This window comes from Acanthisitta chloris, unplaced genomic scaffold, assembly GCF_000695815.1.
Source record: "Acanthisitta chloris isolate BGI_N310 unplaced genomic scaffold, ASM69581v1 scaffold17221, whole genome shotgun sequence".
Taxonomy (NCBI): domain Eukaryota; kingdom Metazoa; phylum Chordata; class Aves; order Passeriformes; family Acanthisittidae; genus Acanthisitta; species Acanthisitta chloris.
This window is the reverse complement of record NW_008654560.1, coordinates 5,682-18,957: the sequence shown is the minus strand read 5'-3', so window position 1 is coordinate 18,957 and position 13,276 is coordinate 5,682. Positions and strand designations below refer to the sequence as shown.

Sequence of the window (13,276 nt, the reverse complement as noted above, 5' to 3'; positions counted from 1 at the left end):
CTCCAACCCTGATGATTCTATGAAATGCCACTTGGACTCTCACTGTCCCTGTTACCTGGATGCTCTGCTAGTTGAGGGGGAACTGCTGCTGCTCCTCAGCCGTTTTCGGTACCGTGACCTTCTCCTCCTCTGGCATTGCATTGCTGACTTGTACTCAGAGATGATATTCTTCATGTGGTTTTCAAATAAGGCAGAGAGTCGAAGCGTCATGCTGTAAATCTGGAGGGAGAAAACATGGTCAGGCTTGTTAGATGCTGAATAACTAGAAGATCAGCCGAAAAAACCAATCACAAAGATACCTAAAGTTTGCAGCACAAAAAAAGTCATGGAGATAATAAGAAAAGATGATAAGAGGACTAGAGCATCTCCCCTGTGAGGACAGGCTGAGGGAGTTAGGGCTGTTCAGCCTGAAGAAGAGAAGGTTGTGTGAAGACCTCAGAGCACCTTCCAGGAGCTGAAGGGGCTCCAGGGAAGCTGCAGAGGACTCTGTGTTAGGAGCTGCAGGGACAGGACAAGGGGCAATGGGCACAAATTGAAGGAAGGAAATTGAGGTTAGATGTTAGGCAGAGGTTTTCCCTGTGAGGGTGGTGAGACACTGGCACAGATTGCCCAGGGAGGCTGTGGCCCAGCTGTGTGCTCAGCCCTCCAGCAAGGATCACCTCACCAAGGCACTTCCCTGTATTTAAGCAAATGGATATTGATGGGCCACTCTATTAAGGGAATCTGGGAGCTGACTCACAGGCTGTTCAGCTCTGGACACACAGGGATCTTCCCTGGCAATGTGCAGTGCTAATAACTCACCAATATTTTGCTCTTCCCTGTGAGGTGCCGAGGCACTGGCACAGGTTGTCCAGAGCAGCTGTGGCTGCTCCATCCCTGGGAGTGTTCCAGGCCAGGTTGGATGGGGCTTGGAGCACCCTGGGCTGGTGGGAGGTGTCCCTGCCCAGGGCAGAGGGTGGGATGGGATGATCCTTAAGGTCCTTCCAACCCAGACCAGTCTGGGATCCTGTGGAGCTGAGGATGCTGCTGGCTGGGATGGCTCCAGGCTGGGGCTCTGTGTCTCAGCATACAATCCCTATGGGATGCAGCTCCAAGGGATTCAAGCAAAACACTGAGCTCCAGGGAGACCTCAGAGCCCCTTCCAGTGCCTAAAGGGGCTCTGAGAACTGAGAGGGACTTGGGATAAGGGATGGAGGGACAGGACACAGGGAATGGCTTCACACTGCCAGAGATAGGATATTGGGAAAAGCTGAGACAGGAGCACAGCTCAAACACAGCCATGTGTACATGCTAATCCCATTAGTACTCATTTTACCTAGTTCATACAAAAAAATCTACACTCAACATTTTTATGTCCTTTCTCCCTCCTGCCATATCCTTAGGGCTCCAATACAATACACTTTTTCTGCCTCTGAGAGCATGCAGGAAAAAGCAACGTTAGCACCTGAGAAATAAAGGCAACAGTGTGCAAAAGCCTTGCCAAAAACACTAAGTCAAGCACAAAAAAGCAGAACAAAGCCAATTCACACCTACAGGTCCCAGAACCGAGGTATATTGCTCATTTTTATGACACCAAGCAGTGCTTTGCGCTTCAGACCTTATTTCATGTGTTTTATTTCATGAGAGGCCAAATAAAAAGGCATGAAAATGTACTACTTACTCGAGACTTTTTGTTAGGAGTGTAAGCTTTAGAATTGCAGAAGATTAAGCGAATATCCTTGTAGAATTCCAAGGGACTGGTGTAGTTTCCTGCTTCCAAGGTTTCTTTCACAGTGCTGAAGTCCATAGGAGTGTCTACAATGTCTCTATAATCCTGCCAGAGCACAGAAGATGACAAAGGCTGTCAAATCCTACAGCACTGAAAGCACTTCAGGGTCCATCCAATGGCTTGAATCATTATTTCTATGTGAGAGTCATTGCAAGGAACTCTCTGAAAACATCAGCTCATAAGGGGAGAGGATTGAGCCATGGCCAGCATGGACGTTTTGCCAAAAGATGAAGAATTCTGGGTGTGGAAGCAGAACTTACAGGATAGGAGAAGAGATCCACAGGCTGTCTGAAAGGCTCTGAGTCCTCTCGTTCATAAATGAGGTTCAACAGCTGCTTGCACTGCTCCTTCCAAGCATCAGGGCTTGCCTTCATGGGCTGTCTCTTCACTCGGCGTCTGACCTGCAGGGAAACACAAACATTGGTCAGAGGGTTCACATTGTGCAATTTAGGTCCCTACTTATTTCCCAGAGGTCTGATTCAAAGCAGATTTCATAGAATCATCCTGGTTGGAGGAGACCTCTAAGAGCATCGAGTCCAACCATTAACCTGTCACTGCTGGAACCACTAAACCCTGAACTCTGCTGGAGCCAGGCCAAGATGCCCTTGGCCTCCTTGGCCACCTGTGCACACTGTTGGCTCCCACTGAGCTGTGCCACCAGCACTGCCAGGTCCTTTGGGACCAACACCTCTGTCCCCACTTCTCCCCCAGCCTGGAGCTGCATGGGCTGTTGTGTGCCAAGGGCAGGACCAGCACTGAGCCTTACTGACCCTCAATTAAAAGAATAAATCCAGGACGATTCAAACATAGCTGATGACACAACATGCACTATGCATACTTGAGAAATCTGGCTGTTCTGCTCATATCTAGCACTCAAACCTATGACAGACATGAAATATTTCAGCTCCAGCCTTGCTCCAGCCAGTCTAAATTTGACTTCTGTAGATATTTCTCAAATCAAATTTAAAACAAAAGGCCAAAGCAGGAATTGTACTCACTCGTCTTTTCCCAGAGGAAGTTCCAGGAGCGTCTGAATCCACATCTACTTCTGCCACCTAAAGGCAAATGGAATGATCACACACAGGCAGGCCTGGATGCACCCTCAGCCATGGAGAAAGGGTTAAAACCCACACCAAACACCATTTTGAACTATTTAAATGCAGTAAGTGCCTCAAGCAGAGTAGAAACTTGCTTCAAACTAGAATTTACATAACTCAGTCTAAGCTGTTTCATCTCTTTTCCAAGTTTTCTTCCATAAAAATGATATATAAACATGTGAGAAACAGGAATGGCTGATTTCCAGTCCTTAAGGCTCAGCCTTGCAGATCTCTACTCCCTCAGTGCTCATGCTCTGAGCAGCTGTGCTGAGCCTGGTCAGGTTTCAGGCAGGGCCTTCCCAGTGTCTAATATTCCTTTCAGAGCCTGAACATGGAAGTGACAACAAAAATTATTTTGTACACAGATTTCTACCAGTAACTGAAAATTAATGATTTTGAGAAGACAAGAAACTTCCTGCAAAGACTCTGAGAGTCTTTCCTTCTGGTTTTCATTGAATCATGGAATCACTGCTATTTAACCAAGGGAAGTCCCTAATTTCCTTCAAAATAATCTTTTAATAGGCTGTGAAAGGAGATGCTGTTATTACACCTTCAGATTTCTAAAAGGAATTAATTATTTCACTGCACACACCAAGTTTCAATACAAATCCAAGAGAGCAGCACTAACCCTCAGCACAAAGGTGCTCAAGAAGCACCAGGTGTAACTTAAACATCCCCAAACTGCCCCAATGGAGAATGTCCTGGGGAAGAAACCTCCTCATTAAACCTTATACTACCTCATGCTGCAGAAAGTAACACTGAGAAAGCAAAACCCAAGTGATTTAAGTTCTAACAGGTCACTTCTTTGTGACAGAAACTGCAGCACATTTCAAAGTGATTCCGAACTGCACTAAAGGGAGAAGGTCTAAGGAGAGAGAAGCAGCTCAAGGAAGTGATCTCTAACCTGGTTTTTACCTGTGATTTCACTCCAGGGAACAACTGAGAGGAAATGACAGAGGATTACATAAGCAAACCAGCCCTGCTGCCTCCCTGAGAATGGCAGAGCTGCTGTCCTCCTGACTACCAGCTCCATCTCCCCTAATTATTGGTGCTTCCTCACCACCAAAGCACCATGTACTGAGAGCAGATTAAAGACAGGCACTTCTAAGAACCAGTTTTACCTACTTAAGGAGCTTATTGTCAAAGGTGAACCTCAACAGGCTCTGAAAAACTCACTGCAACCACCCATAAAATAAAGCCTCAACATATTTCTCACATGTGCTGAACTTCCAAAGGCAAGAAAATGCTCTTACCTCCTCCTCCTCATCAGTACTGCTCAGGTCTTCTGCTTTCACCTTGTTATAGATTTCTAGTATGTCAGTACAGCTCTGATCTCTGCAGGACAATGACAAAAGTCAAAAGGACAATCAGACACCTCAGAAACTGGAGCTGTTGGGGCTGTGAAGGCCAAACCTACCCAATGAAGCGCAGTAAGACATCGGTGACAATCTTGGCTGCTTTGACTATGGGACTGTCTGGCTCGTTGAAGGTCCTGGCATTGTGCTCAATGTATCGAACCTCCCACATCAGGGCAGAGATTCTCCTGCAAAACACAGCAAATAAAACATCCCATAAAAGGAAAGGGATGGAGAGGGAGATGTGTGCTATTTTCCTGCTAAGTGCAGTAGGATTCTTCAGTGAAAGGATGGCGCAGGTCATTCAGATGGAGGGAAAACAGGTGGTTCTCACAGGGGAAAACAAAGAGCAGGATGTTATTTACTCCCTGAGATTCCCAGTTGACAGCAACTATTTAGCCACTTCTGGCAACACAAGGAAAGCCTCTGCTTCAAAGGCAGAAGGGATGGCAACAAAGCAAATAAGCTCTGCCTATAACACAGAGTAAAGTTCAGGATGTTAAACAAACACTCCACATCCAGATATTCCAGCTGAATATATCCTTAACCACACGGCTGGAAGAATTTATGACTCGGGAAGACTTCTGCCCAAGGCCAAAGAGAATCTGAACTTCTGCTGCTGGCTCACACTGCTGAAGGGACATTACACGGACTGGCCTCCATGGGGCTGCAGTAAATGTAGATGAGAAACAAATCCAAAGCCAACTGACCTATAAAACCTGTTCTCAAGTCTCCTCCTGATGGTGGTGAGGTCAGTTGGATAAGCAACGACAGTGCAATACATGGGATAGGCACTAAGGTCCACTGGAACAGCAAAGGGATTAGAAATGTCTGCAAGACAAAAGACCAACAGGATTTAGCTGCCTCACAAGACACCAGAAGGGATGTTGATATGTCAGAATGCCTTGTACTGGTTTCTGGGTTTTCTTTCTAAGAACTCAGCAAAAGCAGCACAGATCTACAGCTGGAAATGTCATTACGCACAGGGCAGGATTCTTCCCTCTTGCAGCATCTGGTACTACTCTTGAACAGCACTTTCAGTTGAAGTATCACCCCTGAGATTTGTGTGCCAGAGGCCAAGTGCATTGCTGAAAGCAACATGGCACACGTGCTTCCAACAGGAATACTACAAGTGATATTAAAGTCAGAATACAGACATGTCCTGGGTGTAAATAGAGGCAGAATTTAAATCACAGTGTGCTATTAAATGGCTACAAACCAGTCACAAGGTGATCTGTGGGTGAGGATGTTTAGTGAGGATTTCTTGGTTGGTTTTTGAGGAGTTTACTTCAATGTTTTGCTCATTGCTATGACCCACTGAGAACTCCCATTGAAAGGAACCAGGTGAAGGTCCAGAAGAAAAAACAACAAAAGAAAGATAGCTTAAAAAAGAAATTTAAAAGGCTTTTTTCAATGACTGAGTTGAGTACATTTCAAATCCTCCTCACCAACTCCCACCACTCCTCTCAGTCAGTGATACCCTTCGTCCTTCCACCTTCTCTCAACAAACATACCAAGGGAAAGAAGTTGCTCAATTCCTTGGATAACTCGCTCACATTCTTCATCTCTGGAATGGGCTCCCCATTCTCCTTCCTGGGGTTTGTAGAGAAGAGCTGTCAGCTCCTCTGGAGTCACAGGGACTCCAGCCCCGACCTCCTCGGGGTACGCAGCTAAGGAGGAACAATGCGACAGCAGTGAGTCCCAGCAGAGGCAAAAAGCTGTTTGGTCTCCCCACAGGGACATGGATTCAACACACTTACTTCCTTCTGGGATTGGTTCCATGTCCCACGGACTCATCCTCTCCCTTTCATTATTGTCCCAGCTGTTAAAAAACACATTCAAAAGGACAAGTTAGAGCTAAACATAACAATACACCTTTTCTTCACCAGATTTAAGGTCGTGTCTCTTCAGAACAAGATCTGCCACTAGCTACATTCCAACTCCCTATTTTGCCTTTGTATCTCCTATATATACACTGCTGCTTACACCAAAATGTTGTTTTAGGACTATGTTCTATATTAAACAAGTAAATAAAGAGGTTGGTTATGCATTTAAATGGACAAAGGGCTCCTAGTGCTTGAGTAGGACACTGAAGTTGTATGTAGATGTGTAAGAGAACTAGAGCATGTAAGTACTCACTGAACAGAGTAGCACTGGAAGGAACTATCAGGATATTCTGCCTGGAAAGGTTGTTGGCTCTCCACAGTTCCAAACCACCAAGCATCATCTATTATACTGCGAAATCTATCCCCTGCAAGGACAAAGACTGAGTTCAGCAAAGCAGCAACATCAACAGTGGCTAAATACTTCTTTGTACAAACACAGAATCATGGAATCAACCAGGCTGGAAGAGACCTCCAAGATCATCAAGTCCAACCCTACCGTGGTTACTAGACCATGGCACTAAGTGCCACATCCAGTCTCAGCTTGAAAACCTCCAGGGATGGTGAATCCACCACCTCCCTGGGCAGCACATTCCAATGTCTGAGCACTCTCTCCCTAAAAAATCTCTTCCTAATATCCAACCTAACCCTCTCCTGGCAGAGCTTGAGTCTGTGCCCTCTTGTCCTGCTGCTGGTTGCCTGGGAGAAGAGACCAACCCCCACCTGACTCCAACCTCCTGTCAGGGAGTTGCAGAGGGTGAGAAGGTCTCCCCTGAGCCTCCTCTTCTCCAGGCTGAACACCCCCAGCTCCCTCAGCCTCTCCTCATGGCACTGGTGCTCCAGTCCCTTCACCAGCCTCGTTGCTCTTCTCTGGACCTGCTCCAGCACCTCAGTGTCCCTCCTGAACTGAGGGCCCAGAACTGAGTACAGGATTCAAGGTGTGGCCTCACCAGTGCAGAGCACAGGAACAGAATCACCTCCCTGGTCCTGCTGACCATGCTGTTCTGATCCTGTCTCTCCAAACTCCCAGGTCCCAGATGAAGAATCAACTTCATCTTCCATAAATGCACTACTTCAATTCTTATGTTTTCCACCACAGGAACTGAGTCCTTTCCCTAAAGAGAAGATGTACATAACCCCAGGAATTACCCACAGCTGCCTCCATGCTTCAAATCACAATGGGTCTGGAGATTCTCCTCCTGTCACAGGTTTTGGAACCGTTTGTCTCATTCCTCTTTTTTTTCCTGCTGCAGCAATTGCAGCAAACATCAAACAGAAGTTTCCAATGACCTCTATAATTATACATATATATATATTCCACACATCATATAATAGAGGTCACTGGAATATATATACACATATGATCCATATATATTCCAATGACTTCTACTGTATCATATGTGGAATAATCCCTTACATCATGTAATGAAGACTCTGTATCCTATTAAACAGCTGCAAAACATACGAAAGAGGAAAAAAAATTAGTCACCTATTTGCCAGTTCCTTTCTTTGGCTTCATTATAAAACTGATGCAGCACAAGGAAGTCAATAACATCTGGCATGTCATGGTACCTTCAGGAAATAAGACCAAACAAGTTGTTGCTACCCAGAAATGGAGTTTTACATGCACAAACAGTCCCCAAATTTCAGGCATTTGACATAATAATTGGTGCCATCATCAGGCCTTGGAGGAGCAAAAGGGAACGAGGAGGAGGAGGAAGAGGAGGAAGGAAGCAAGCTTAGAAGCTGCAAGAAAATCTCCTGAGGAGTGTCATGAGCATCCCAGTGCCTTACTTTATGGAAAAGGATTCTCCTGTCATTTTGCCTGTGATGGGATCCAGGAATGCAAGCTTCAAGCAGCAGAGTGTAGGAGGCCCAACTTCATATTTAATTCCTACAGTCTTCACAAATTCTTGTTCCTGGTGAGCAATCAGCAAGGAACACCATTATTTTAACTTGCTAACCACAAAACCATCCATGGCCAAGTATGAAACATGTAATAAACCCCAAATATTTCTGCTCTATAGCACAGAATCTCACCCATGAATTTTCCTTTTCCATATGCTAAAATTCACCTCCGAAAGAAAAACAGAGATGGTGTAAGATGCTCATTCCCCTGGTAGATTTATGAACAGGATCCCCACAAATTACTTTATAAGGAACAAACCCACAGTTATAACCACACTAAGGTTATTCTTGACCTCACACCCAGGGCCCCTCAGCCTTCCACAGGGGGGAAAAGAGGAAATTCCTCCTCTTAGAACAGAAATTCCACAATAGCCTTTATGTTCATGTCCTGTCAAACTCCATCCTAAGTGGAATGCTATTTCCTTTGCCTTACCAGCTGATGATGCCTTGGAAAATTACAGCTGGAATCACTGAATACTTAGGACTAATAACTGGGTATTGTTCCAGCAAAGCAATCAGTGTCATCCATGAACCACAGGCATATACAGAAGTGAATATTAGCACAAGGATGTGCTTTTCTCTTGATAGGAAATTGGAGTAAAGCAAGAAAAATATGGCAACACTGTGTATTAAAGACTCAGTGGATCAAAGCAAAAGGGTAAAGAAAAATCAACATAACTATGCAAACCTGGTGCCTACCCAAGAAATGCTTTGATTTTGTACAAATATGCTGTAAGATGTGGCCCTGCCCTTCCCAGAACTTCAAAGAATACACACAGCTCTATGCTTAGCTAGGCCCAGGGTTTACTAGAGCTTGCACACACACTGAGGTGTTTACACCATCGTTTCTAACTTCCTACCACAGAACTCAAACCAAGAAATAGAACCCAAACGTTCAGGTCTTTGTAGAGTGTTGAGAGAACTACAAACAGCTTTGGAGTGGTGAGTGCTGAATGGATTAGTGTTAGGAAAAATGAACCAGAGGCAGAAAATAACCTCTATTTGGGGGTTGAAAGTGACCCAAGAATCAAGTCCAAAATGAGGAACTGAACAGATGTAAAGACTTTGTGCTAATGAAAACATTCATTTTCCTATTTACAGTTTCCACTTTGATATTAACGTTTTGAAGTAACTCTTTCTTCCTGCTTTTCATGCTGGTTTTCCATGTCCATTGAACACTGCACAGACACTCAGCTCTTTGAAGGCTTTAACTCACCCTGAGTTCCATTTTGTTCCATGGTTGCTTTTGCATGTTAATACTGTAAATTTTTGCTTTCCTCACTGCTCTCACATAAGCTTCATGGCCTTGCCTGAAGTAGATGATCTTGAAAGGGGAAAAAAAGAGAAGATTAAAATCAATATAAAGAGAAAATTGTTCTACTGATAGTTCTCTTCCTGTTCATTTGACATTTGTATGAGCAGGGAGGCCTCAATCCTTCCAGAACACACTGAACTCTTATTTATTTCATTCTAAATCACTTTTCTCCTTGAAAATATTTACAGCAAGTGCCACTTTGAGGCTGATATGTGCTTTAAAGTTGGGATCATTGAGAAAGGTGCAGGTGAAGATGCACAACCAATTCCTACTGCTACTCCTAAGGTACCTTTGGCATCTGTAAACAACGAACTGAAAATAAGAGGCAGCAAACCTCAGCCTATTTGACCACAACTCACTGAAAACATTGCTTGATATGGGAATTCTGACCAAACTAAGCTCATCAGCCCATGGCAATGTCAGGGTGCTGCAGGAAGTACCTCATCTCCCATCTGAGGGACGAAGGGCGAGCGGCGAGGGATGGTGTCCAGGATCCACTGAGGAGCAAGCCATTCCTCACTGGGCTCCCCTTCCATGGACAGCAGCCCACTTGGTTTCTGAAATACATTGCAGGAAATTTAGGATACAGGCTGGAATTACCATGGCACATATAACTGATGATCCAGAAATTACTGCAGGTAAGAGATACGAAGCAAAGGAAATGCTGGTGTCAACCTTCCAAACCTCCAGGAAATAGTAGGAATTAAGACATAGAATCAACAGGGTTGGAGGAGACCTCTAAGTGCTGTCACTGCTGGAACCACTAAACCCTAAACCAGATCCTCCAGTGCCACATCCAGACATCTCTGAAACACCTCCAGGGATGGCAACTCCACCTCTGTCCCCACTCCTGCCCCAACCTGGAGCTGCATGGGCTGTTGTGTCCCCAGGGCAGGACCAGCACTGAGCCTTACTGACCCTCATGCACTTGTCCTCAGCCACTGATCAGGTCTGTCCAGGTCTCTCTCTCTGTAGAGCTTTCCTACCCTCAGGCAGATCAACACTCCCATCCAGTGCAGTGTCTCTGCAAATTCCTTGAGGATTACTTATAGATCACCAACTTATACTCATAAACAAACTCCAAAATGACCAATGCTCACCTTTTTCCTAGGCTGTTTCAGCTTCCTTCGCTTTGGCTCCAAACCTTTAGTTCCCTTCATGTTTTCATCTTCAGAACTACTACAGATTTTCCGAGCTGCCTGCCTGGTTTGTCTCTTGGGAGGCTGCAGATTGATCCCAGCATCTGCTGTCCAGTCAGAATATTCACTGGATGAATCACTGCAGAGAATAAAGAAGCAGAACAGAGCACTTCAGTTTTCACACAGTGGAGTGAAAGGTCCCAACACCCAACCTGCTCTGCTGGTTCTGTGGAGCAGATGTCAGGGTTAACATTGAATTTTTGTGGATTTAAGGAAAACTCAAGTGCCTTCTGTGATTTCAGTGAGTTATCAATTACAAACTCGCAGCAAAACCACAACTATGGCTGATGCCAATTTTCATACTCATTATCTCACTGATCCATGGATTGACTTCAGAGGAACAGAAAGCAAAAAATGCATCAAAAATGGAGAAAACTAAACAACTCCCCTAAAAATCCAGTTCTGCCTTCTTTAATGTCAAGTGATAACACACAGGATTGACAGGACAAACTGGCTGTGAGTTTTTCAAGCAGTTCTTAATTAAACACAACATTTCCTTACAAATGGGCATTGAAAACTGTTCTTGACTGAAGGACCAGAAAAAAATGCACAATACAAAATGCTTCATGAAGAACTGGGAAAAAGTCATCATAGAATCATAAAATTTAAGGGCTGGAATGGAACTTAGAGATCACCCAGCCCCAACCCCTGCCCTGGGCAGGGACACCTCCCACCAGAGCAGGTTGCTCAAGGCTCAGCCAACCTGGCTGTGAACACTGCCAGGGTTGAGGCAGCCACAGCCTCCCTGGGCAACCTGGGACAGTGTCTCACCACCAGAACAGGCAAAACTTCTGCCTAACATCTCACCTCAATTTCCCTCCTTCAATTTATCCTCTTTACTCCTTGTCCTGTCCCTGCAGCTCCTAACACAGAGTCCTCTGCAGCTTCCCTGGAGCCCCTTCAGCTCCTGGAAGGTGCTCTGAGGTCTCCACACAACCTTCTCTTCTCCAGGCTCAACAGCCCCAACTCCCTCAGCCTGTTCTCACAGGGGAGATGCTCCAACCCTCTGAGCAACTTGGTGACCTCCTCTGCACTTGCTCCAACACTTCCATGTCCTTCTTGTGCTGAGGACACCAGAGCTGTGTGCACGATTCCAGGTGGGTCTCACGAGAGCAGAGGGAAAGAATCACCACTTTTGACTTGCTGCCACACTCCTGTGGCTGCAGCCCAGGATTCCATTGGCTGTCTTCAAAATCAAGACATTTTCACCCTCTTTTCTGTTAAATTCTGCTCTAAAAACTTCTACAATGACTTAGTCACTCAATATATAAAGTATTTATCTGTCCAGACTCCACAAGTGTTGTTGGTTACCAATTTAAGCTCTCCAAGTGTACTTATCCCACTCAGAAGGTGCAACAATCCATACCAACCTGCAGTGAGAGCATCACATCATCTTGTCTTACTGACAATTCCATACTATTCCCAATTGAGAGCCCAATAAAGCTACCTGGAACTGCTTTCACTTTGCCATGCTGCCACAGGATCATCCATAGAGGCATCACTGGTGCCAACAGTCTCATCTTCCTGCATTTAAAACAAAAGGCTTTGTGTTAAGGGTAAAATATAATCCTATTTTCATGGTATTTTTCTAGCATTTTTGCAAGCAAGTTGTGTCACCTGAGGAAAACTTGGCATTTAAGGGCTGCTTTAGCTTTAAGGCCACAATTTCTTTCTGTATCTTAATACTACACTATCTAACTCCTACATAAATAAGTAGACAATTTCTTCCTGTATCTTAATTAATATTACAATCTCTGATTATATAATTCCTATATAATAAGTAGACAATGCCTTGATATTATACTATGTGTTTATATAATTCTTACAGAAACTGATGTGAATTTTAATTCTATCAGAACAATAGAATAAGATCTTATTTCAGTGTTCGACTGATACATTTTACTGCCAAGTGCCCAAAATTTTTTAGCTATTCTGGACATTTAAATGCACTTCCAAAGCATTTGTAGATCTCTCTTCCTTAAGGAGCACAAGTTCTATTTCATCTGGGCTACTTAAAGGCCTTCCCTTGCCACTATCAATGATTAATACCAATACTCCATCTCTTCGCAGAGCAGCCTACAGATGCCGCTGAAATCAGAGCACTGCAAAGTGAACTCTGAGTGCTGACCTAGAAACCATGTGCTGGATGAAAGCCCAAAATAGCAGCGTGGTTACCACAACCCAGTTCAGACTGACTTGAAGATATTTCAGGTTTCCAAAAATACCTGAGCTGTTTTAAGTTACTTTGGAGCACTGTAGGGGCATTGATCGAGAAATGATCCTTTGCTCTCCACGATCAACATACTACCCAAACATCACAAACCCCAGAGAGCAACGACCCGAGCGTTCCTGCCTACGTGGGAGTGCTCTCAGCACATCTGCTGGCAGATTGGGGTAGGGAAGCTACCGGGGGTGGTGGGATGTGTCAGACCTCTGAGGAGCTGTCGGATTCCTCCCGGGCACAGGGCTGGTGGCTGGCTCCCTGCTGGCTGTGCTCGATGGTGGAGCGCGTGTGGTACGTGTGCTGCCGCCGGCGCTGGTTCCGCCGCAGCGCGCGGCCCACACCCGCTGGGTGATCGCTCTGCCACGGGACAAAGGGACAGTCAGATGGGACATGGGACCCCACTGCTGGAACACACCTCACTGAGGCCACAGAGCCATCAGGGCAGCAGGAGACCTCCGAGAGCATCGAGTCCAACCATTAACCTGTCACTGCCGGAACCCCCAAACCACATCATCCAGTGCCACATC

At 45.3% G+C, this 13,276-nt stretch overlaps 1 protein-coding gene across 1 annotated transcript in view; it reads right to left on the bottom strand.

Annotated features, from left to right (window-relative positions):
• Positions 1-51: 51 nt before the first annotated feature.
• LOC103810668 (bromodomain and WD repeat-containing protein 3-like) overlaps positions 52-13,276 on the bottom strand; it is a gene marked incomplete at its 5' end in the record, with an annotated part of 18,149 nt that continues 4,924 nt past the window's right edge. The window contains 17 exons of the mRNA XM_009083580.1: positions 52-219; positions 1,661-1,813; positions 2,029-2,169; positions 2,767-2,823; positions 4,119-4,200; positions 4,283-4,408; positions 4,931-5,051; positions 5,735-5,890; positions 5,981-6,042; positions 6,360-6,471; positions 7,593-7,675; positions 7,898-8,022; positions 9,228-9,335; positions 9,767-9,883; positions 10,427-10,604; positions 11,973-12,049; positions 12,957-13,106. Of these exons, the coding sequence (XP_009081828.1) occupies positions 52-219; positions 1,661-1,813; positions 2,029-2,169; positions 2,767-2,823; positions 4,119-4,200; positions 4,283-4,408; positions 4,931-5,051; positions 5,735-5,890; positions 5,981-6,042; positions 6,360-6,471; positions 7,593-7,675; positions 7,898-8,022; positions 9,228-9,335; positions 9,767-9,883; positions 10,427-10,604; positions 11,973-12,049; positions 12,957-13,106 (2,016 nt within the window). The remainder of the gene's footprint in view (positions 220-1,660; positions 1,814-2,028; positions 2,170-2,766; positions 2,824-4,118; positions 4,201-4,282; positions 4,409-4,930; positions 5,052-5,734; positions 5,891-5,980; positions 6,043-6,359; positions 6,472-7,592; positions 7,676-7,897; positions 8,023-9,227; positions 9,336-9,766; positions 9,884-10,426; positions 10,605-11,972; positions 12,050-12,956; positions 13,107-13,276) is intronic.